General features: G+C 42.2%; 2 protein-coding genes across 3 annotated transcripts in view; one reads left to right on the top strand and one right to left on the bottom strand.

Annotated features, from left to right (window-relative positions):
- The window catches only part of eif3g (eukaryotic translation initiation factor 3, subunit G), a 32,643-nt gene extending 20,936 nt beyond the window's left edge, over positions 1-11,707 (top strand). For both annotated transcript variants that reach the window (XM_073069392.1, XM_073069391.1), the window contains 5 exons: positions 1,257-1,443; positions 10,483-10,590; positions 10,871-11,007; positions 11,113-11,219; positions 11,581-11,707. In XM_073069392.1, the coding sequence (XP_072925493.1) occupies positions 1,257-1,443; positions 10,483-10,590; positions 10,871-11,007; positions 11,113-11,219; positions 11,581-11,596 (555 nt within the window). In that variant the 3' untranslated portion in view covers positions 11,597-11,707. The remainder of the gene's footprint in view (positions 1-1,256; positions 1,444-10,482; positions 10,591-10,870; positions 11,008-11,112; positions 11,220-11,580) is intronic.
- Positions 11,708-12,579: 872 nt separating this feature from the next.
- dnmt1 (DNA (cytosine-5-)-methyltransferase 1) overlaps positions 12,580-23,405 on the bottom strand; it is a 76,010-nt gene continuing 65,184 nt past the window's right edge. Inside the window, exons 29-34 of the mRNA XM_073069390.1 lie at positions 20,569-20,746; positions 19,693-19,888; positions 18,683-18,846; positions 16,394-16,510; positions 14,030-14,117; positions 12,580-12,939 (exon numbers count right to left, since the gene is read on the bottom strand). Of these exons, the coding sequence (XP_072925491.1) occupies positions 12,902-12,939; positions 14,030-14,117; positions 16,394-16,510; positions 18,683-18,846; positions 19,693-19,888; positions 20,569-20,746 (781 nt within the window). The 3' untranslated portion in view covers positions 12,580-12,901. The remainder of the gene's footprint in view (positions 12,940-14,029; positions 14,118-16,393; positions 16,511-18,682; positions 18,847-19,692; positions 19,889-20,568; positions 20,747-23,405) is intronic.

The raw sequence follows: 23,405 nt of genomic DNA, 5'->3' as shown, positions 1-23,405 counted from the left end.
CACCAAAAAAAAACAAATCGCACAAACAGACCAGATACAAGTTGCTCCAGGTTTCAGCATCGTGTGTCTCAGTTTTAAGGAATGTGTCGGAGCAGAGAAAGGGTTGAGAAGGAGCTTAGAGGGGCTCAGCAGCAGCGGAATTATAAAGATGTAATTTGAAGAGTAGAGTGGTCTTCAGAGGCCATAGACTGATTGTAGAGAAGGAACAAGGTCAGAGGAATTTGGAAATAAATTACTTTCAAAGTCAATGTTTTATGTGAAACCACCTGGTTTCCTTGGCTGTTTAAGTCTAGGGAATACATACTCTAGTCCTGCCAAACTTGTGAGACTGAGATGGCTCTCCCATCTGAATCCCCCCTGTTTGTGTGGATGCTGTGTAGTTTGCTACCCTGTTACAATTCACTGCCAGGAAATAGCAGACAGCACATTGCATACGATTAAAGGAATTATATTTATGACTCTTACTTAACTAAAGGGTTAGTAAAGAAGAGAAGGGAAAAAACACAGAGGGCCCATTATAATTAAATGGTTAAATGTGCACAAGCTGGAGCTCAGCTTGAGCTCCTCTGTCACTCAGGTGCTGGGCCCTCGGTCTGTGTGAAAAAACCTACCACCTTCGGAACATCGCTCGCAATCCATCTCAATCAGACTGGTCTCCCACTGGGTCGAATCCTACAACTGGTTCTCCCCAGTGTCTTCTTTCTTCATCTCCCACTGAACAAAAAGGACACACAACACAAAGACGCACTCTCCTCATTGGATGGCACCCGTAATCTCCAACTATGACCTAAACACTGCTTCTGCAGAAAGACCATTACTTTAGCAGTGAAACCTTTCCTAGGATGTTACGTAACTGGGAGCTGGTGAACATCGGTGATAGTGTAGGGATTACACTAAGTTTCAGTCATCCTCCAGAACCATAGTCATTGCGAGAGGATGTCCGGTGTGGCAGTATAGCAGTGGGTGATTTGAGGTGAAGATGAAAGATGTCTACTCACAGTCATAGAACAGACTCTGGGGTAAGATGATACTCTATGGGACATTGGAAAAAAGTTGAATTTCCCCATGGGGATGAATAAAGTATCTATCTATCTATCTATGGTGTCTTGTTCCAGGAAGGAAGTTATAGGTGAAGTTTATAATTTCAAATTTGTGGAATGGTTCAGTATTTCTCAGGCTCTGTCTAACTGAGGGTTTGATTCTCTCAGTGCTGGGGGTGCCTCTAATCAATTGACCCTTTTGAAACCTCTCTCTAGGATCTAAATAACACAGAGGAGGATGACCCAATGGCTAAACTGAAAGGCCAGAAGATCGTGTCGTGCCGAATCTGTAAAGGCGACCACTGGACCACACGCTGTCCGTATAAAGACACGCTGGGACCCATGCAGAAGGAGCTGGCTGAGCAGCTGGGCCTTACAACAGCCGAGAAGGAGAAGGGTTCAGGTACTGTGGCTCTTGTGTACACATCACCTGCAGGGAGCTGTACTAAATATCCAGAGACCTGACCATCCCCACCTTGGCAACCGAGGAACTTAAATCCACTTATTAAAGGAACAATTAAAAGACAGCATTAATATATTCAGAATCAGAATCAGACTTTAATCGCCAAGTACCTATGCACATACAAGGAATCGCTGTCCATATGTCTATAAGATATAGGAGCAGAATTAGGCCATTTTGCCTATTGAGTCTGCCATTTCATCGTGGCTGATTAATTTCCCCTCTCAGCCCCAATCTCCTGCCTTCTCCCCATATCATAGAAACATAGAAAACCTACAGCACAATGCAGGCCCTTCGGCCCACAAAGCTGTGCTGAACATGTCCTTACCCATAGCGCGCTATTTTTCTAAGCTCCATGTACCTATGCAGGAGTCTCTGGAAAGACCCTATCGTATCTGCCTCCACCACCGTCGCTGGCAGCCCATTCCAAGCACTCACCACACTCTGCGTTTTTAAAAAATAAACTTACCCCTGACATCTCTGTACCTACTTCCAAGCACCTTAAAACTGTGCCCTCTTGTGCTATCCTTTTCAGCCCTGGGAAAAAGCCTCTGACTATCCACATGATCAATGCCTGTCATCATGTTGTACACCTCTATCAGGTCACCTCTTATCCTCCATCGCTCCAAGGAGAAAAGGCCGAGTTCACTCAACCTATTCTCATAAGGCATGCTCCCCAATCCAGGCAATATCCTTGTTATTCTCCTCTGCACCCTCTCTATGGTTTCCACCTCCTTTCTATAGTGAGGCAACCAGAACTGAGCATAGTACTCCAAGTGGGGTCTGACCAGGTCCGATATAGGGGCAACATTACCTCTCGGCTCCTAAACTCAATCCCTTCATGCCTTGACTAATCAAGAATCTATCAACCTCTGCCTTAAATATAAACAAAGACGTCCTCCACAGCTGCCTGTGGCAACAAATCCCACAGATTCACCACTCTTTGGCTAAAAAAATTCTGAGGCTGTGTCCTCTGGTCATGGGAAGCATTGTCCCCACATCCACTCTATCAAGGCCTTAGAGCAGTTGATAAGTTTCAATTAGGTCACCCCTCATTCTTCTGAATTCTTGTAAATGCAAGCCCAGAGCCATCAAATGCTCTTCATATGACAAGCCTTTTAATCACAGAATTATTTTTGTGAACTTCCTTTGAACCCTCTCTAATGTCAGCCCATCCTTTCTTAGATAAGGAGCCCAAATCTGATCACAATTCTCCAAGTGAGGTTTTACCAGTGTTTTCTAAAGCCTGAATGTTACATCTTTGCTTTTATATTTAGTCCTTTCAAAATGAAGACTAACATGGCATTTGCCTTCCTCACCACTGACTCAGCCTGCAAACTAACCTTCAGGGTGGATTCCCAAGTTCCTTTGTGTCTCAGATTTTCTCACCGTTTTTTAAAAAAAAAGTCTACGCTATCATTAACAAAGAATGATCTAGATCATTAATGTCCAATAAGGAAGGAAATCTGACCTATTTGTGACAGCAGACTTCTAACATAAGAACATAAGAAATAGGAGCAGGAGTAGGCCATCCGGCCCATCGAGCCTGCCCCGCCATTCAATAAGATCATGGCTGATCTGTCCGTAAACTCAGCTCCATCTACCTACCTTTTCCCCATAACCCTTAATTCCCCTAGTATGTAAAAATCTATCTAACTGTATCTGAATTATATTTAGTGAAGAAGCCTCAACTGCTTCCCTGGGCAGAGATTCACCACTCTCTGGGAAAAACAGTTTCTCATGTCCATCCTAAATCTTCTCCCCTGACTGTCCCCTAGTTCTAGTCTCACCTACCAATGGAAACAACTTTCCTGCTTCTATCTTACGTATCCCTTTCAAAATTTTATGTCTCTATAAGACCCCCTCTCATTCTTCTGAATTCTAGAGAGTATTATCCCAGGCAACTCATAGGTTAACCCCTTCATCCCTGGAATCAACCTGGTGAACTTCCTCTGCACTGCCTCCAAAGCCAGTGTATCCTTCCTCAAGTATGGAGACCAGAACTGCACACAGTGCTCCAGGTGTGGCCTCACCAGTACCCTGTATAGTTGCAGCATGACCTCCCTGCTCTTGAATTTAATTCCTCTAGCAATGAAGGCCAACATTCTATTTGCCGCCTTAATAACCTGTTGTACCTCCAAGCCAACTTTCTGTGATTCATGAACAAGCACTCCCAAGTCCCTCTGCACATCAGCATGCTGCAATCTTTCACCAATTAAATAATAATCTGCTCTTCTATTCCTTCCAAAGTGGATGATCTTGCATTTACCAATGTTGTATTCCATCTGCCAGACCTTGGCCCACTCACTTAACCTATCTATATCCCTCTGCAGACTCTCCACATCCTCTGTACAATTTGCTTTTCCACTCAGTTTAGTGTCATCAGCAAGTTTTACTACGCTACACTCAGTCCCCCTTCCAAATCATCAATGTAAATGGTAAACAGCTGTGGGCCCAGCACCAACCCCTGCGGCACCCCACTCACCACTGACTGCCAACCGGAGAAACACCCATTTATACCAACTCTCTGCCTTCTGTCGATTAACCAATCCACTATTCATGCCAGTACACTTCCTCCAACTCCATGCATCCACATCTTATTTATAAGTCTTATTGTGCGGCACCTTATCGAATACCTTCTGGAAATCCAAGTATACGACATCCACCTGTTTCCCTTTATCCACTGCACTCACTATGTCCTCAAAGAACTCCAGTAAGTTTGTCAAACAGGACCTGCCCTTCCTGAATCCATGCTGAGTCTGTCTAATGGAACCACTCCTTTCTAAATGTTTTGCTAATTCTTCCTTAATGACAGCTTCAAGCATTTCCCGACTACAGATGTTAAGCTAACTGGCCTATAGTTACCTACATCCTTCTTAAAAAAAGGGGCGTGACATTTGCTGTCTTCTAATCCGCCAGGACCTACCCAGAGTCTAGAGAGTTTTGATAAATGTCTACTATAACCTTTGCCAAATCCCTCAGCACCCTGGGATGCATCCCATCAGGACCGGGGGACTTATCTACCTTCAGGCCCTCTAGTTTGCTCATCACTATTTCTTTAGTGACAGTGATTTTATCGAGGTCCTCACCTCCTATTTTGTCCATAGCATTCTTCTTTGGCGTTTTAGACGTGTCCTCTACCGTGAAGACCGACACAAAATAGTCATTCAATGCCTCAGCCATTTCCTTATCACCCAATATCAATTTCCCCTTCTCATCTTCCAAGGGACCTACATTGACTTTAGCCACCCTCTTCCGCTTTATATATTTACAAAAACTTTTGCTATCTGTTTTTATATTTTGTGCTAATTTATGTTCATACTCTTATCTTCCCATTCCTTATTTTTTATTTAGTTGTTCTTTGTTGCTTTATAAAGTTTTCCCAATCCTCCAGACTCGCTACTCTTTGCAACTTTGTACACATGAGCTTTTAATTTGATACTATCTTTTATTTCCTTCGTTATCCAAGGCAGGTTCTCCCCACACTTACTGACCTTACTTTTGACTGGAATATACTTTTGTTGAGCACTGTGAAAAATCTCTTTGAAAGTATTGCAGTGTTCCTCAACTGTCCTACCAAATAGCCTGTGCTCCCAATCAACATTAGCTATCTCCTCCCTCATCCCATTGTAGTCTCCCTTGTTCAAGCATAATATATTAGTTTTAGATCTAACTTTTTCATCCTCCATCTGTATGCGAAATTCAATCATACTATGATCACTCTTTCCAAGAGGATCCCTGACTACAAAATCGTTAATCTTACCTGTCTCATTGCACAGGACTAGATCTAAGATAGTATTTTCCCTTGTAGGTTCACTAACACGCTGCTCAAGAAAGCCATTACGGGTGCATTCTATGAAGTCCTCAAGACTTCCTTGACCAACCTGATTCACCCAATCTATGTGGAAGTTAAAATGCCCCCATGACAGCTGCCACTCTGTTGTTACAAGCCTCAGTTATTTCTTGGTTAATCGCCTCTGCCACTGCAATATTTTTATTAGGTGGCCCATAGACAACACCCACCAGTGATTTTTTTTTCCCTTTACTCTTCTTAATCTCTACCCAGATGGACTCAACATTCTGCTCGTTGATCTTATATCGTCTCACACAATCACCCTGATCTCATCCCTAATCAAGATCGTCACCCCACCTCCTCTGTCTTCCTGCCTATCTTTCCGTATTACCTGATACCCTTGGATATTTAATTCCCAGTCATCTCTACCTTGCAACCAGGTTTCTGTAATGTCCACTAAATCATATGTCTTGGTGCTGATCTGTGCCACAAGTTCACTAACCTTGTTTCTAATACTACGGGCATTTAGATAAAGTGCCCTTATACTCATTGTCCTTTTAGAATCTAGTGACCTATGTGATTTTTGCTTTTTACTTTTATGCACTCTACTGTTACTTTTTTCTTCACTAACTCTTGCTTTGGTCTCTGCATCACTTCCCTCTTTTCTGTGTGGGTTCCCATCCCCTTGCCATATTAGTTTAAAACCTCCCCAACAGCGGTAGCAAACAATCTCCCTAGGACATTGATCCCGGCCCTGCCCAGATGTAGACCGTCCAGACAGTACTGGTCCCACCTCCCCCAGAAGCGGTTCCAATGCCCCAAGAATCTGAAACCCTCCCTCCTACTCCACCGCTCAAGCCACAAATTCGTTCTAGCTATCCTGCTGTTCCAACTCTGTCTAGCACGTGGCGCCGGTAATAATCCTGAGATCCTTTGAGGTCCTACTCTTTATCTCCTGGCTCCATAAATTCAGTTTGTAGGATCTCATCCTGCTTTCTTCCTATATCGTTAGTACCTACATGCACCACGACAGCTGGCTGCTCACCCTCCCCTTTCAGAATGCCCTGCAGCCTCTCGGAGAGTTCTCTGACGCTTGCACCTGGGAGGTAACACACCATATGGGAGTCCCGTTTGTGGCCACAGAAGCTCCTCTCTATTCCCCTTACCATGAAATCCCCCCCCCCCCCCCCCCCACAACAGCTCTGCCACTCTTCTTGCCCTCATGCACAGCAGAGCCGCCCACGGTGCCATGATCCTGGCTACCGCTGCCTTCACCTGATGAGCCATCTTCCCCAACAGACTCCAAAGCGGTACATCTGTTTTGGAGGGAGATGGACGCAGGAGACTCCTGTACTATCTTTCTGCTACTCTTCCTGTTGGTCACCCATTCCCAATCTTTCCTTAGATCATTAAACTGCGGTGTGACTAACTCACTAAATGTGCATTCTCATCATCTCGGCTGCTCCAAAGTGAGTCCACGCGCAGCTCCCCCCCCAGTGCCGCCATGTGGTCTATCAGGAGCTGCGTCTGGACACACTTCCAGCACACGTAGTCTTCAGGGACATTGTCAGCCTCCCTGAGTTCCCACATGTCACAGGAGGAGCATGGCATGGGTCTGAGCTCACCTGCCAAGACAGAGCAACGGATGTTAGCGGAAGAGGACCACGGGAGAAAGGGAAGAGTCCGCTGGGGAAGTCGAAGGCTGTTATCTGTGAATCTCTGGAAATTCGTTCTTTGCCTTGACCCTTCTTCGCCAAAGCCCTCTCACTCTGCTGCCTGATGTATATGGTGGTCTTTTTAAACTCTTCCAGCTCTCTACTGGCTGATGTCACGCACCTGTGCAATCTTGCCTCTCTTTACCCTGAGCAGTAAAATGCCTTCTCTCCAAAAATCCTTTCAGACGTTCCACTCGCAGCTGCCTTGCTTCTAGTTTCATAGAAGCAGGCTGAGTCTGTACTGTCCCATCATCTATCCATTTAAGCTAGATGGATAGCATACCTAGTTTTATTATGCCACTGACTGATCAGCTCTCCCATATTTTACTATTCATCTGCACTCTAGGAGCAGTTTACAGCAGCCTGTTACCATATCAACCCATACGTCTTCGGGATGTGGGAGGGAACTGAGCACCCAAGGGAAACCTAACGGGTTGCGGGAATGTTGAGACTCCAGGTTGGAGATGAGCATTAAATCTGGGTCTCTGGCGGGGAGATGCAGTGGCTCCAGCTCTACCTGACCAGTCAGATTTCAATGATGCCTAGATTCTGCAGATGAATATGAAAAATTTCTCCTTCTGTAACTACATCACAACATCAATTACGTTGATGGGTGATTTAGTTCTCTGGGGTTTACTGTCATACTATACTATAGTTGGTTCCTTGGTGACACAACAGAGTGTTCTTCCATTTTTGGGTTTTAGTCAAAGGAGACTCTGCTGGATAAATCATTGTCCTTGGAGACCTTGCCCAACTTCCTCTATTTACCTCCAGGGGAATTAAATCATCACCTTTGTTTGACCATATTCCCAGCTTCATCACTGACAGCAAAATCCTTTGTTCCTAATATAATCCACTGTGTTTTAAGTCCATGCCATTTCATATGCTTTCCTACTGTTCTCAGTCTGTGAGCCCAGAGTTGATTTAGATTCCCATGACATCTCTGGACCTGTCAATCACAGGAAAGCATTCCCTGGAGCATTTGGTGCAGTTCTAGCAGCAACCAAGAGATGGTAGCAGTGCCCCATGGTGCGCATTGAACTTTTATTCCTTAATGTTATACAGTGGCGCTTCCCTCTTGGTAGAGTAGCTGTGAGGTGACTGAGGGATACATTTTTGTCAGGAAGAGGACCCCACCCCTCCAACTTGCCTTCATACTAATGCCATGAATATTTCTGTGTCCATCTGAGAGCAAATGGGATTTAGGTATATGGTCATGCAGTTTGGGAAAGGCAGTCTATTATCTAAGTGCTGAGAGATTTCTAAGGAATGGGATGTACAGGGGTCTAGACATTCTCGTGCATGAAATTTGCAGACAGGCATTTGGAGTTTCCTAACAGAAAGACTTAAAATTGTACAGGGTGTTGGTTGGGCCACACCTGGAGTACTGTGCAGTTTTAGTTCCCATCTTTAAAGAACAAACACGCATTGGAGGCAGTCTAAAAGAAGTTCACTTTGTATCTCAGGATGATGACACAAAAGTTGTGGGTGTTGTGGACAGTCTGGATGTTTGTCAGAGGTTACAGCGCAACATTGATAGGATGAAGAACTGGGCTGAGAAGTGGCAGATGGAGTTCAGCCCAGATAAGTGTTAAGTGGTTTATTTCAGTGGGTCAAATTTGAAGACAGAATATAGTATTAATGGCAAGACTCTTGGCAGTATGGAGGATCAGCGAGATCTTGGAGTTCATGTCCACAGTGTTGTTAAGAAGGCTTATGGTGTTTTGGCCTTCATCAACCGTGGGATTGAGTTCAAGAGGTAATGTTACAGCTATGTTAGACCCCATTTGGAGTGCTGTGTTCAATTCTGGTCACCACGTTACAGGAGGGATGTGGATATTATAGAGAGAGTGCTGAGGAGATTTACAAGGATGTTGCCTGGATTGGAGAGCATGCCTTATGAGAATAGTTTGAGTGAACTTGGCCTTTTCTTCTTGGAGTGACGGAGGATGAGAGGTGATCTGATAGAGGTGTATAAGATGATGAGAGGCATTGATCATGTGGATAGACAGAGGCTTTTTCCCAGTGCTGAAATGGCTAACACAAGCAGGCATAGATTTAAGTTGCTTAGAAATAGGTACAAGGGGGATGTCAAGGTAAGTTTTTCACACAGAAAGTGGTGGGTGTGTAGAATGCACTGCCAGTGAAGGTGGTGGAGATGGATACAATAGGGTATTTTAAGAGACTATTAGATAGGTACATGGAGCTTGGAAAATAAAGGGCTATGTGGAAAGGAAATTCTAGGCAGTTTCTAGAGTAGGTTACAGGGTCAGCACAACATTGTGAGCTGAAGGGCCTGTACTCTACTGTAGGTTTCCATTTCCGATCGATGGTTGCCCTATCATAGTCAATTAAAGACATTAGATTCATGCATGTCACGTTTTGAATAAGTGAGGATCCCATGGAAACGTCCCCTCCACAGTAGGAAGCGTAGTGGTTAGTGATGCTATTACAACTCTGGGCGGAGTTCAGTTCCGGTGCCACCTGTAAGGATTCTCTGTATGTTCTTCCCAGGTGCTTTGGTTTCATCCCTGTCCACAGATGTAGGTTAATTAGTTATTGTAAATTGTCCCGTGAGTAAGTTAAGGTTGATTGATGTTGCTGGACGGCGTGGTTCAAAGGACCAGTGGAGCCATTTTTGTGCTGTATTGCTAAATAAATAAATAAGAGATCACGACAGGGTGAACATTAATATGTTTTCGTCAGGTCCAAATAGAGGTATAATTGCTAGATAAAGTGACGATCATTTTTAGCTGAGGTGTATAGGAATGTTTTCTTGCAGAGGGCAGTGAATCTCTGGAATTCTGTACCTCTAGAATCTAGATCACTGAGGTTAATAAACTTTTGAAAGGTCAGTGAATTGAAGGTTATGGAGAACTGGCACTGAGGAAGAGTGGACAGCAGATCAAGCACGATCGTATTGAGGGGCTGAGTTCAAAGTAAATTTATTTCAAAGTCTGTATATGTCACCATATAGACACTTTGAGATTAAATTTTACAGGAAGATATAGAAATTCAGTAGAATTTGAAAAAGATACTTGTTAGTTAAAAGTAAATAATGTTGAGTTGAAGAATCCTTGAAAGTGAGTCTATAGGTTGTTGAGTTGTGACATGTTAACTTGTCCACACTGGTTCAGGAGCTTGCTGGCTGTAGGGTATAACAGTTTTTGAACCTGATTATGTGGGACTTCAGGCTCTTGTAGCTTCTTCCTGATGGTTGTAACGAGAAGAGAACATAACTTGGATGATGGAAGTGCTTGATGATGTTTGTTGTCTTGCACATAAGGTGGCACCTCTGGAGTGCAGCACTCGCCCAGTTCTCTCAGCCTGGGTTTCTGTGCTCAGGAATGTAACTTGAATCCTGAACCTTCCAACACATCGAGGTGTGTGCCCCAGCCACTTCTAGACAGTTCCCTGTAATAAAGCTAGTGGTCTCTGTGCAAGTCTTTTTAAAGTTTTGTTCCTTGTCTCCAGATCCTGAACCAGTCCAACCAGCTCAGAGTAAGACTGGAAAGTACGTGCCACCCAGTCTACGAGATGGAGCCAATCGACGGGGAGAGTCCATGCAGACAAATCGCAGAGGTGAGAGAACTGGGTTAAAACACTGCACTGTGTTTCAAATACAGTATTACACACCCACAAGATTAACTGTAGAGGGTAAACATAACAAAAGTTCTGCAATGCTGCCCCATACCACAGAGAACATTGACACCCCTGACATGGTGAGCTTTGTCCACTGAGAAGCCCTTGACTCACCCACGCCTTGGAGGACTTGCAATAAATCAGGAGGGTGTGCAAGGTCGATTTTCTTTAACCCCGAGTCTGACGGGTATAGTTCTGACACTGCTGTCTTGTTCCCCAGCGGATGACAACGCCACAATCCGTGTCACCAACCTCTCAGAGGACACACGAGAGACTGACCTGCAGGAACTCTTCAGACCTTTTGGTTCCATTTCTAGGATCTACCTGGCTAAGGATAAGAACACGGGTCAATCCAAGGTAATGCTGCTAATGTCTTCACTTGGGTTAGCATTGTGTTCTCCTGGAGGTTTGAAGCGCTGGTTTGTATTCAGAGCAATTTTTTTTCCTCCCCTCCATCTTCAGGGTTTTGCCTTCATCAGTTTCCATCGGCGTGAAGATGCTGCCAGAGCCATTGCTGGCGTGTCCGGATTTGGTTATGATCATTTAATCCTGAACGTGGAATGGGCCAAGTAAGTGTTTAGTAATTTGCTTTGCTACAAAGGTCTCCTGGCAGTTGCTGCTGGTGACTCTGGTTAGACTTCAGTCTTTGTTCAGATATGTGCAACTTCGTAAAATGAGACCCAGTAGGATATTAATAGCACATAAAGCCATTGACCACCATGTGGAAATCTTTGGCAATTTACACAAGGTGGAATAATAGATATGGAAATAGCTTATGATTAATTATAGCATTCAATACCAATTAACAAACACTGGTATGGTTGTTTTCTTCTGCTTTTCCTTTTACACTTGGGGGTTATTCTGACCAGCTTAAGAATCCTAGGAAGATTTTTATCATTGTGACTTATACAAGCTTTCTTTTTTTTTTAGGCCATCAAACAACTGAAGGTCATTGTCAGCTGAGCAAATCAATTTCAAACTTGAGTCGGTCATTAACATCAAATAAAGTATCTGGATCAGACATTTTCTATGCCTGATGCAAGTCACTGAAAATGAATCCTGGAGTGTCAAGTTGTTCTTCATACAAAAAGGTCTTCTCACCGAAGTTCATTCCTATTGCATTGCAGATTAGCAAAACAGGTTGTTCTACTGCCGTGTTTGTGCACTAACTGACCTCTGTACTAGTTTACTGCTACTGTAAAACTACCTTTGTAGTAAGAGGAGTAAGTGATTCTACTCTTTCCCCTAATTTCCACCCACGACATTCCTTCACTTTGCTTTTAGTTGCAGTGGAAATGGAGTGAAGGGATTGCCTACAGGGAGTCAGCCTAAACCCAATGGCTTCTGAAATTGTATTACAAGTAGTGTTTTTTTTTGCACTAAGCATGACTGAATGCAAAATTAATGAGGATTTTGATGGTGTAAGGAATCAGTTCTCTGCTCCTGCACTGTGTGACCTGAGTATTTCAGTTCCTTATTCTACAGTTCAGAATCTTGGATGCTTATTTCTTTAAGTCTACTTTCAGCCCTAGGCATCTTAAAATAGTTCTAGATTCCCAATTCTGTTGTCACAGGACAGTGTTCAAAAGACACTGCAATTTTTAGCCTTTAGAAGTAGAAGTTTTAGAAGTAGTCAAATTGCAGATACTGAAGTGCCATTTAAATTTCCTAGCCACTAATCTGGAATGAAAATAGTGACCACAGTTTTGTTACTGAAAACAACCGGTTTACCGTCTTTCAGGAAATCAGCCATCCTTAAACTTAATTTTCTGATCCATTGTGGCTAAGTTCCCATCAAGTCACTAAGAGGCATTTAGAGATGTTTAAATATTTGCATCATAAATAACTAGGTAACTACTTACTGGCAACTGTTACTTGAGACCAAATGGGGAACAAAAGAACAATCAAACTGAATAGGTACTCACCACATCATTCCACTCAAGATATTTATTGAAATATTACAACATATAAAACTACAAGTTTATTAAACATATGAATTACCACTGCAGAAAGTGGGCAATTATTCAAATAATGTGCATTTAAAAACCACATTAAAATCCACAATGCATGACAGCACTGCACAATCAAGAGAAAATATTCATGAACTAAAAACAATATTACATCTCCAGTGGCTGCTTCACATCAGCCAGTTAAAAAGGGACATTGGTTCATTTGAACAGTCACAGGAATCCCATCTTTCCTTCCTCCTGCCCTCGAATGTAGTGCACGAAGATCTCAAGTTGAAGATCAATCAGTCGCTTGTGTCCATAGTCTCGAGTTTGATGGTCTCTGTTGGAAGAGTAGCAGGGTATTGAATTTTGTAATCCAGCGTTATGCTTCAATATTTAAATGAGAAATCCTATTTCAAAAGTACAACTTCTGACGTGACACACATTTATAGAAGATATTTCTGAATAGCAAGTAATACTGAAGGGAAGTAGGATCAGTTTTCCATGGCACTGCAGGAAACCAGAACCTGACTATAGAGACAAAGGCAACATCCGTGAAACTTTAGGGTGTATTTGTAGAAGTCTGTACAGTTACTTTGTTACTGATAGTCCTAAAATGTCAATAGTGCAGAAACTCACAGTCCTGAATGGTTGTTGAGTTAGCACCCAGGCAGAAGATTCCACATGAATTCCTCTAGATTACATTGATTAACCAATGTCATTGGATAAATAACATTCACACATTACCAAAGATTTGTCTGCTGTGGTTTTTGAATGGAGCTGTATGTTTAATACTAGGGTTCCAAGTACCTGATTCAGAAGTCAGAACTTGATAAAAATTATTCCTCCCTAGTTACACACAACTTCATTTCAGCTAGAGCTATTTCCATAAATCCTACTCTCAGCCCTGGCCAAAGATTCATTGCAAAACTACAAGGACTCAAGATGGCTCACCACAATCCCCTTGGCAATAACCATCATGACGATGGTACTTAATGTATTTTTCCAATGATACTAAAGGATGTGATGAACCAGAAATAGGAAGAAAACCTCTTCCACTTACCAAAGGTAAAAGTTCAACCCACGAAACCTTGCTGGAGATCTATACAGCTTTTACCATAACAATTTTTTTATTATTTTATCTAATGGGTCAGTAGTCCAATTCTGACACAATTGATTAGCACCCCAAACACCATCCTGATTCAGAAATGTATCCTGGTCCTAGATCATTGCTGCACTTCAAGTCCTGGACTATATTCAGCAAGCAGACAGCTCACAGTCACTTCCTCAATGGCAGTCATGACTACGAAATAAATGCTGGTCTTGCCAGCAGCAGTTTCCAAATATTAATAAATAGAGAATAGAAGCCCAAAAGGATTTGAAGGCAAATTATAAAATAGTTGTACATTTTCAAATTCCACCTCATTTACCTGTGTTCCCTTTCTTCCTTTCAAGTGCACAGATTTTTATTTCCAGTCCGATAGCTTTAGCCAGAGGAGGTGGTACTGCATTGCCAACCTGTCAATATTAAAAGCAGTAATTATTTTGGACCTTGGTGAGGAAATTTCTGAAAGAGGTGTCAGTAAAACAAGACTCTTAAGTAAACAGTATTTCAACAGATCTGCCAGGCGAAGAATGTCATGGTTATTTAACACATCCACCTTTTGGTTCACCAGTGAACCAAAAGTGACTCAAAAGGGCAATGTCATGAGAGATTTTAAAATGCAGGCCGATTTGGAAAACCACGTTGGTAATGGATCGCAAGAGTGAGTTTGTTGAATGCTTAAGCGATGAGCCTACTAGGGGATCAGCTATACTGGATTGGGTGTTATGAACCGGAGGCCATCAGGGAACTTAAGATAAAAGAACCCTTAGGAACCAGTGATCACAATATGATTGTGTTGAACATTAAATTTGATAGGGAGAAAGTAAAGTCTGATGTAGCAATATTTCAGTGGAGAAAGGGAAATTCCAGTGGTATGAGAGAGGAGTTGGCCAAAGTAAATTGGAAAGAGCTGCTGGCAGGGATGTCAGCAGAGCAGCAATGGCAAGCGTTTCTGGGAAAAATGAGGAAGGTGCAGGGCATGTGTATTCCAAAAATGAAATACTCAAATGGTAAAACAATATAACTGTGGCTGACAAGCGAAGTCAAAGCTATTGTAAAAGCAAAAGAAAGGGCATACAACAAAGCAAAAATTAGTGGGAAGATAGAGGATTGGGAAGTTTTTAAAAACCTACAGACAACAACTTTAAAAAAATCATTAGAAGGGAAAAGATGAAATATAAAAAGCAAGCTAGCAAAATAATATCAAAGTGGATATAGGACCATTAAAAAATGAGGCAGGAGAAATAATGGGGACAAGGAGATGGCTGCTGAACTAAATGAGTATTTTTTTGTCAGTCTTCACTGTGGAAGACACTAGCAGTGTGCCTGATACTGTAGTGTGTGAAGGAAGAGAAGTGGGTGCAGTTACTGTTACAAGAGGGAAGGTGCTCAAAAAAACTGAAAGACCTAAAGGTACATAAATTATCTGGACATAAAAGGAGGAAAACAACAAGAAGGAAATTATAAACCAGTTAGCCTGACCTCTGGTTGGGAAGGTGTTAGAGTCAATTGTTAAGGGTGAAGTGATGGAGTATTAGTGACACAGGACAAGATAGGACAAAGTCAGCATGGTTCTTTCAGGGAAAATCCTGCCTGACAAACTTAATAAGATTCTTTGAGGAGATTACAAGTAGGATAGATAAAGGAGAAGCAGTGGATGTTGTATATTTGTACTTTGAGAAGGCCTCTGACAAGGTGCCACACACGAGGCTGCTTACCAAGAGCCCATGGTATTACAGGAAAGTTACTGGCATGGTTAGAGCACTGGCTGATTGGTAGGAGGCAGCGAGTGGGAATAAAAGTTTCCTTTTCTGGTTGGCTGCCCGTGACTAGAGGTGTTCCGCAGAGGTTGGTGTTAGGACCAATTTTTATGCTGTATACAAATGTTTTTAGATGATGGAATAGATAGCTTTGTTGCCAGGTTTGAAGATGATATGAAGATTGGTAGGGGTAGGTAGTGTTGCGGAAACAGGTAGGATGCAGAAGGACTTAAGACAGGAGAATGGGCAAGAAAGTGGCAAATGAAATGTTGGAAAATGCATGGTCATATACTTTGGTACTAGAAATAAATGAGTGGACAATTTTGTAAACGGGGAGAAAATCCAGGAATCTGAGATGCAGAGGGACTTGGGAATCCTTGTGCAGAACACTCTGAAGGTTAACTTGCAGGTTAGGTCAGTGGTGAGGAAGGCCATTAGGTCCATTCATTTCGAGGTCTAGAATACAAGAGCAAGAATGTGATGCTGAGGCTTTTATAAGGCACTGGTGGGGGTGGGGGAGAATCTCATTGAAATCTTTCGAATGTTGAAAGGACTAGACAGAGTAGATGTGGAAAGGATGTTCCCCATGGTGGGAGAGTCTAGGACTAGAGGGATGCCCTTTCAAAATGTGGAGAAATTCCTTTAGCCAAAGGGTGGTAAATTTGTGGAATTTGTTGCCACGTGCAGCTGTGGAGGCCAAGTTGTTGGGTGTATTTAAGGCAGAAATTGATAGGTTCTTGTTTGGTCATGGCGTCAAAGATTACAGGGAGAAGGCCGGGAATTGAGGTTGAGGAGGAGATAGAAAAAAAGGATCAGCCATGATTGAATGGCGGAGCAGACTCGATGGGCCAGATGGCCTAATTCTGCTATGTCTTATGGTCTTTTTCAAACAGACAGAATGAATGAAAGAAAGAAACAGCAACACACACCTGTCTGTGTTTGTCTAAGACGTTCCCAAAAAGCCTGTACGTATCTGGGAATCCCTGGGAACGTGCACACTCTCGCACACTCACCACACGGTGCTGCTCAGGATGCAGAACACGACCCTAAAAAATTGCAACATTAGATATCTTAGTAAATACTATTTCTACATGTCCTTTCTGATTGACCCTCATGAGGTTGCTTTGTGCTTGTAAAATAATCTCCCAGCAATCTTTAGCATGAGAGCCCAAACAGTAAACTTTTCACCAAAAAGTTACACATCATCTGTCGAATCAAAGAATGATGGATTTTTGATATTTAAAATTATTAATGGATTTTAGATAAAAGGGATAAATTGCTGCCTTAACATGAGAATTCTGTAGATGCTGGAAATCTTGAGTTAACACACACAAAATACTGGAAGAGCTCAGGAAGCCAGGCAGCATCTATGGAGAGGAATAAATAGCTGAGCCTATTCCCTTTCTAGCAACAGTCCCCCACATTTTAGCAGGAGGCAGCTGACATCAAATAGACTACTATACTAGTTATTGCCCCCCCCCCCCCCCCCGAACTCGCATTCCAACTACAACAATGTCGGACAACAAATTCAAGAATTTTCTGGTCTTTACAATGGCTCCTGGCTTTACCCAGCAAGGCAGTTCAATACATTTATCTGCAAAAAATGGACAGGCAACAAAAAAAAAAGTCAAACCGGAGATCACAAAGTGTTCAAGAGGAGGCTGATGCCATTGTGAATTAGGTCTAACAAATTAGCTAGTGTGATGTAAATAAAGGATTGGGCCGAGCCAGCATGGATTTACCAAGGGTAAATCATGCTTGACTAATCTGTTGGAGTTTTTCGAGGATGTAACCAGGAAGTTAGACGGGGGAGATCCAGTGGATGTAGTGTACCTCGATTTTCAGAAGGCATTTGATAAGGTCCCACATAGGAGATTGGTGGGTAAAATCAAAGCTCAGGGCATCGGGGGGAAGGCATTGACATGGATAGAAAACTGGTTGGCAGATAGAAAGCAAAGGATAGCGGTGAATGGGTGTTTCTCGGAATGGCAGGTGGTGACTAGTGGGGTGCCACAGGGCTCGGTATTGGGACCACAGCTGTTTACCATTTATGTTAACGATTTGGATGAAGGCATAGAAAATAACATCAACAAATTTGCTGCTGATACTAAGCTGGGTGGCAGTGTGACGTGATGAGGATGTTAGGAGAATTCAGGGTGACTTGGATAGGCTGGGTGAGTGGGCAGATACTTGGCAGATGGCTTTTAATGTGAATAAGTGTGAGGTTATCCACTTTGGGAGTAAGAACAGGAAGGCAGATTATTATCTGAACGGTGTAGAGTTAGGTAAGGGAGAAATACAAAGAGATCTAGGAGTCCTTGTTCATCAGTCACTGAAGGTGAATGAGCAAGTGCAGCAGGGAGTGAAGAAGGCTAATGAAATGTTGGCCTTTATTACAAAGGGAATTGAGTACAAAAGCAAGGAAATCCTCTTGCATTTGTACAGAGCCCTGGTGAGACCACACCTGGAGTATTGTGTACAGTTTTGGTCTCCAGGGTTAAGGAAGGACATCCTGGCTGTAGAGGAAGTGCAGCGTAGATTCACGAGGTTAATTCCTGGGATGTCTGGACTGTCTTACGCAGAGAGGTTAGAGAGACTGGGCTTGTACACGCTAGAATTAAGGAGATTGAGAGGGGATCTGATTGAAACATATAAGATTATTAAGGGATTGGACAAGATAGAGGCAGGAAATATGTTCCAGATGCTGGGGAGTCCAGTACCAGAGGGCATGGTTTGAAATAAGGGGTAGGTCATTTAGGACAGAGTTAAGGAAAAAACTTCTTCTCCCAGAGAGTTGTGGGGGTCTGGAATGCACTGCCTCGGAAGGTAGTGGAGGCCAATTCTCTGGATGCTTTCAAGAAGGAGCTAGATAGGTATTTTGTGGATAGGGGAATCAAGGGATATGGGGACAAGGCAGGAACCGGGTATTGGTAGTAATTGATCAGCCATGATCTCAAAATGGCAGTGCAGGCTCGAAGGGCCAAATGGTCTACTTCTGCACCTATTGTCTATAAACCATAACAGTGTCATTCCAAACTGGGACTTCCTAAACAATAGCCCAAACAACACCAGTTTCATTGTTACATACAAACCTGCCCAGCTCAACACACCATCTATTCTTTTCCCAAACTCTAAATCTTCCTTGAGTAGCTCCCTCACAGTTAATGTGGCAACAATAGTTTATTAATTTCATTTAGTATCCTGTTGAGTCATCTCACCTGTTTCCCCATCGGCTCAGGATTAGTGACCGTTGTGCTGAAAAATCCATCCCATTCCAGCCGACCGTACAGGCCAGCCCAGTGATTATGCCTGTTCCCAGTGTGGGGCAAACACCATGGAATGAGTGTGTTGAACTGTCTGTCAGCTGGATCACATTGCTTACCTACAAACCAAAACAGCAGCTATGAATTATTCTGCTCCATAGGGACGGTCATCGCAGCATTTGTGATTTTTAAAAAAATCCCATTAAAATGAGCAATAACATCAGTAATGTGATAGCCAAGAAAAGGTTAATGGTAAATTTAAATCCAAGCACATTCTCCTGGAAGATAAATTTGATCAAACTTTGCACCTTTCACATGTTAGCAAGGATGCCACAAATATAAAATCTAAAAAAGTTAAGTTCATGAGGTGTTAGTTGGATTTCAAAAAAAAACTTCTTGTTAACCTTGCTTCTATCTAATCTCCTAGGTAAGGCCATGCATAGACACTTAACGTTTTGGAGATCTGATTCACATTGGTCTCCTTTTAATCACCCCTGGGTGACCAGGCTATTCAATCCAGAGCCATGCACAAGAACATTACAAATAATTGTGTAGCCTTTACTATTGAAAGGGGAATTTAAGTACTGGATTGGCCAAGATTTTAATTGAACAATGTAACTGGTTCAGGAGCAATCTAGAATTCTGTTCATTCCTTGCATATGCTCCATACCTTGAGAACTTGAGTGGAGAATTTTAAAATTTCACACCATCAGAACATATTTCTCCAAATCACAATACTAGATGGCTGACTCTTTATCCTTATACTATACTCCCGGAGTGTCACAAATTCCGCACCAAAGAGCAGTATCCAGTTGTGATCTTAGCAAGGCCACATAACTATAATATCAATTGTCACCTCTCTTTATTCCTTCTTTCTTAAAGTGGTTATGTACAAAGGTACACGAATGTATATGGAAACAACTATCTCCATGATAGTTTCTGCAGTTGCTACTTTCTCCACTAACCTTCTGCACAAGAGCAAACTCCACGTACAGCACCTGTGCTGCTATGTCCGTTCTTTTTGTCACGATGAGTGTACCTCAGCTTTTTCGTCATGGTGCCATCGGAGAGTCGCACCTCAATATTTGGAAGATCACGCCAGTCAGACCCTGGGGCAAGGGGAATGTGACGCATTCTGCCTGCAACCAAGGCACTCATATCCTGTAGAGGGGGATTAGGTTGGGGAGTGGGTGGTGGTGGAGAAGAAAGAGAGAGTAATCAGAACAGTTTACATATTGTGATCAGGAGAGGCCTTTAGAAGTTTGGCATTAGAAATGACTGAAGTCAATGAAGCCAGAGAATTACTTGGCTTCATAATTGTGTGAATATACAAATTTGAAAAAAATATATTAAAGGCAGACCAATATTTCTACAGCATCTTTCAGAATACCCTTTGCATTCAAGGAAAGACATTTGAAACTTCATCAACGTGTAATGACAAATACAGCAGCTTGTTTGCACTCAGAGCTCCCTACAAATGTAATAGTTTTATAGTTGAGAAATAAATATTAGCACCATGGACTCTGTTTTATCCAAAAAGAACTCCCTCAACATTGTACCAGGACATCAGCCCGTATTTGTGCTCAAAAATTAAAACTGAAACCACACCTTCACTCTTGGGAGGCAACAGTGCAAGTTACAATTACACAAAACGTTTGTGAGTTAGTCACACAGGTAAAGACTGAAGATGAAGTAAAATCTGGAGATAAAAAAGCTGAATTGATTTTAGCTGTTGACCCAGACTTCATTTCCAATTTGTGTCTGGCCAACAAGGATTGCAAGCTTCTTTAAGTGATATTAATCCTGCAGGGAATGGCTGAGATTGTATAAAGCCCTCCTACCTTACAGATATGGTCCCGCAGAATGGGCTGGTATTGTGTGCCCCGAATCTGCCGCTGAAACCAGGACTGTGGTTCTCCATTGTACGAGATTTCCAACGCTGATGCCCCATTGCGAATTTCAGGCAGATCAGACATGGTATCTCTTACAGTGATGGTTCTGTATGGAGCAGACTTTGTCCTGTGAAAGATTAAATTTTTTTGAATTCCTTCATCTAATGTCATTTCGCATCAGCTATTATATCAGATAAAGCTCCCACAGTTCATTTGGTATCTGCATCATATGGTCTGGTACTGGACCTTTCAAACCACAAGATCTCAGGTGCAACTAACACCCAAAGTTAAAGTTAATCATCTTCCGCCAAGAGACAGTGAACCGTACAGTACGAGTCCCAGGAGGTAATAATGTGATGCTACATATTTGCAGAATGGAAAAAATTCAAATATACTGCATTTTCTAAAAGATTACATTTACTTTTTTTAAATTTCAAAGTAAATTATCATAGTTTGCACAGTGCCTATAATAAGTACTCACCACCCCCTTGGAAGTTTTTATGTTTTAGTATATTACAACACTGAATCACAGTGGATTTAATTTGGCTTTTTTTAGACTGATCAACAGAAAAAGACTCTTCATGTCGAAGTACAAGTCACATAATTAGTAAAATGGAGATCCCCTGTGTGCAGTCAAGGTGCTTCAATTGATCGTAGTAAAAATATACCTGGATCTGGAAGATCCAACTGCTGGTGATTCAGTATCCTGGCAAAAACTACACTATGAAGTCAAAAGAACACCCCAAGCAACTTTGTGAAAAGGTTATTGAAAAGCACAAATCAGCAGCTGAACACTAGAACACTTCCAAATCACTGAATATCCCCTGTACAGTTAAATCAATCAAGAAATGGAAAGAATATGGCACAGCTGTAAGTCTGCCTAGAGCAGGCCGTCCTCAAAAACAGAGTAATCATGCAAAAAGGTGACTAGTGAGGGAGGCCGCCACTGATAACTCTGGAGTTACAGGATTCAATGGCTAAGATGGGAGAGACTGCACATACAATTGTTGCTCAGGTGCTTCACCAGACAGGTTTATGGGAGAGTGGCAAAGACAAAGCCGCTGTAAAAAAAACTCACATGACATCTCGGTTAGTTTGTTGCAAGGCATGTGGGAGACTCTGAAGTCAGCTGGAAGAAGGTTCCAAGGTCTGATGAAACCAAAGTTGGGCTTTTTAGCCATCAGACTAAACGCTATGTTTTGCATAAGCCAAACACCACACATTATCAAAAAAACACCACTCCTGTGATGCATGCTGATTGCAGCATCATACTGTGGAGATTCTTCACTACAGCGGGCCCTTGAAGGCTTGTGAAGGTAGAGGGTAAAATGAATGCAGCAAAATACAGGGAAAATCTGATGGAGCCTTCAAGAGAACTGTGACTTGGAAGATTTGTTTTCCAGCAAGACTGACCCCAAGCATAAAGCCAAAGCTACAGAGGAATGGTTTTAAAAACAATAAAGTTACTGTCCTGGAGTGAGTGAGTCAGAGTCCAAACCAATATCCCATTGAGAATTTCTGGTTGGATTTGATAAGGACAGTTTACTCACGATCCCCATGCAATCTGACAGAGCTTGAGAAGTTTTGTAAAGAATGGGGGGAAATTAGTGTCCAGATGTGTAAGGCTGATAGAGACCCGTTCACACAGACTCAAGACTATAACTATTGTCAAATACTGACAAAGGCAGGGTGAATACTTATGCAATTATTTTGTGCTTTATATTTGTAATTAATTTAAATCACTTTGTAGAGATCTGTTTTCACTGACACAATTCTTTTCTGTTTGATCATTGTCAAAAAAGCCAAATTAAATCCACTGTGATACAATGTAGTACACCAATAAAACCATGAAAACTTATTTCCAAGGGGGCCAATACTTTGTACAGGCACTGTACATCATCATATACAACCCTGAGTGATTAATTTTCTTGCTGGCAATCACAGTAAATACAAGAAACACAATAGAATCAATGAACCCAACAGGGCTGACAACAACGTGCAAAGAAAACCTGCAAATAAAAAAAAGAAAAAGAAAAAAATAAATAAATAAGCAATGACGGTCAAGAACACAAGATGAAGACTCCTCGAAAGTGAGACAATAGGTTGTGGGAACAATTAAATGATGAGGGCGAGTGATGTTGAGTGAAGTTATCCTGTCTGGTTCAAGGCTACAAGAGTCAGCAGGTTAGAAGAATGCAAGGTTATTATATGAATGGAAATTGAGGTGGGTTAATGGCATAAATGTTATTGACACTGATGGGTAGCGGTGGGAGGGGATGAAAATCTAAGGTTAAATCTCAGATATTAAATGTATTCAAGCCTGAGATTTTTAAACTATAGTGAATTCGGGGGTTATGGGCACTGTGTAAGAAGTAGTGTTGATGCCAAAGATCAGAACAACCATCTTATTGAAAAGCAGAACACATTTGCCCTTGCTTTTTTATGTCTGCCAGTTAACCCCCTGAGAAAGCGTGCATGGGTAAGTCGCACCTAATGAAGTGCAGTGGAACTGCCTTTAATGTTCACCTTCAAGACGAATAAAAATTGGCTTGTTGGAGGAGTAAATGAAAGAGGAGTACCACTAAAGGTAATTTAAGAGCAAGCAGCAGCATCATCTTTGAGAGGGTAACTGTAATGGCCAAAAGAACAAAGGTTCTGCGGAGTACATATTAGAGAGTGCAGAGGATGTGGTCAGGGCTGGAGAAGTTTAGTTATACAGAAAGGTTAACTAACCTGGATATGACTACCTTGGAATAGATACGTCTACAAGGAAGGTTAAATGGATG

The sequence above is a fragment of the Hemitrygon akajei genome, chromosome 16 (assembly GCF_048418815.1).
Source record: "Hemitrygon akajei chromosome 16, sHemAka1.3, whole genome shotgun sequence".
NCBI classification, from domain to species: Eukaryota; Metazoa; Chordata; class Chondrichthyes; order Myliobatiformes; family Dasyatidae; genus Hemitrygon; species Hemitrygon akajei.
This window is presented reverse-complemented; position numbering and strand designations above follow the sequence as displayed.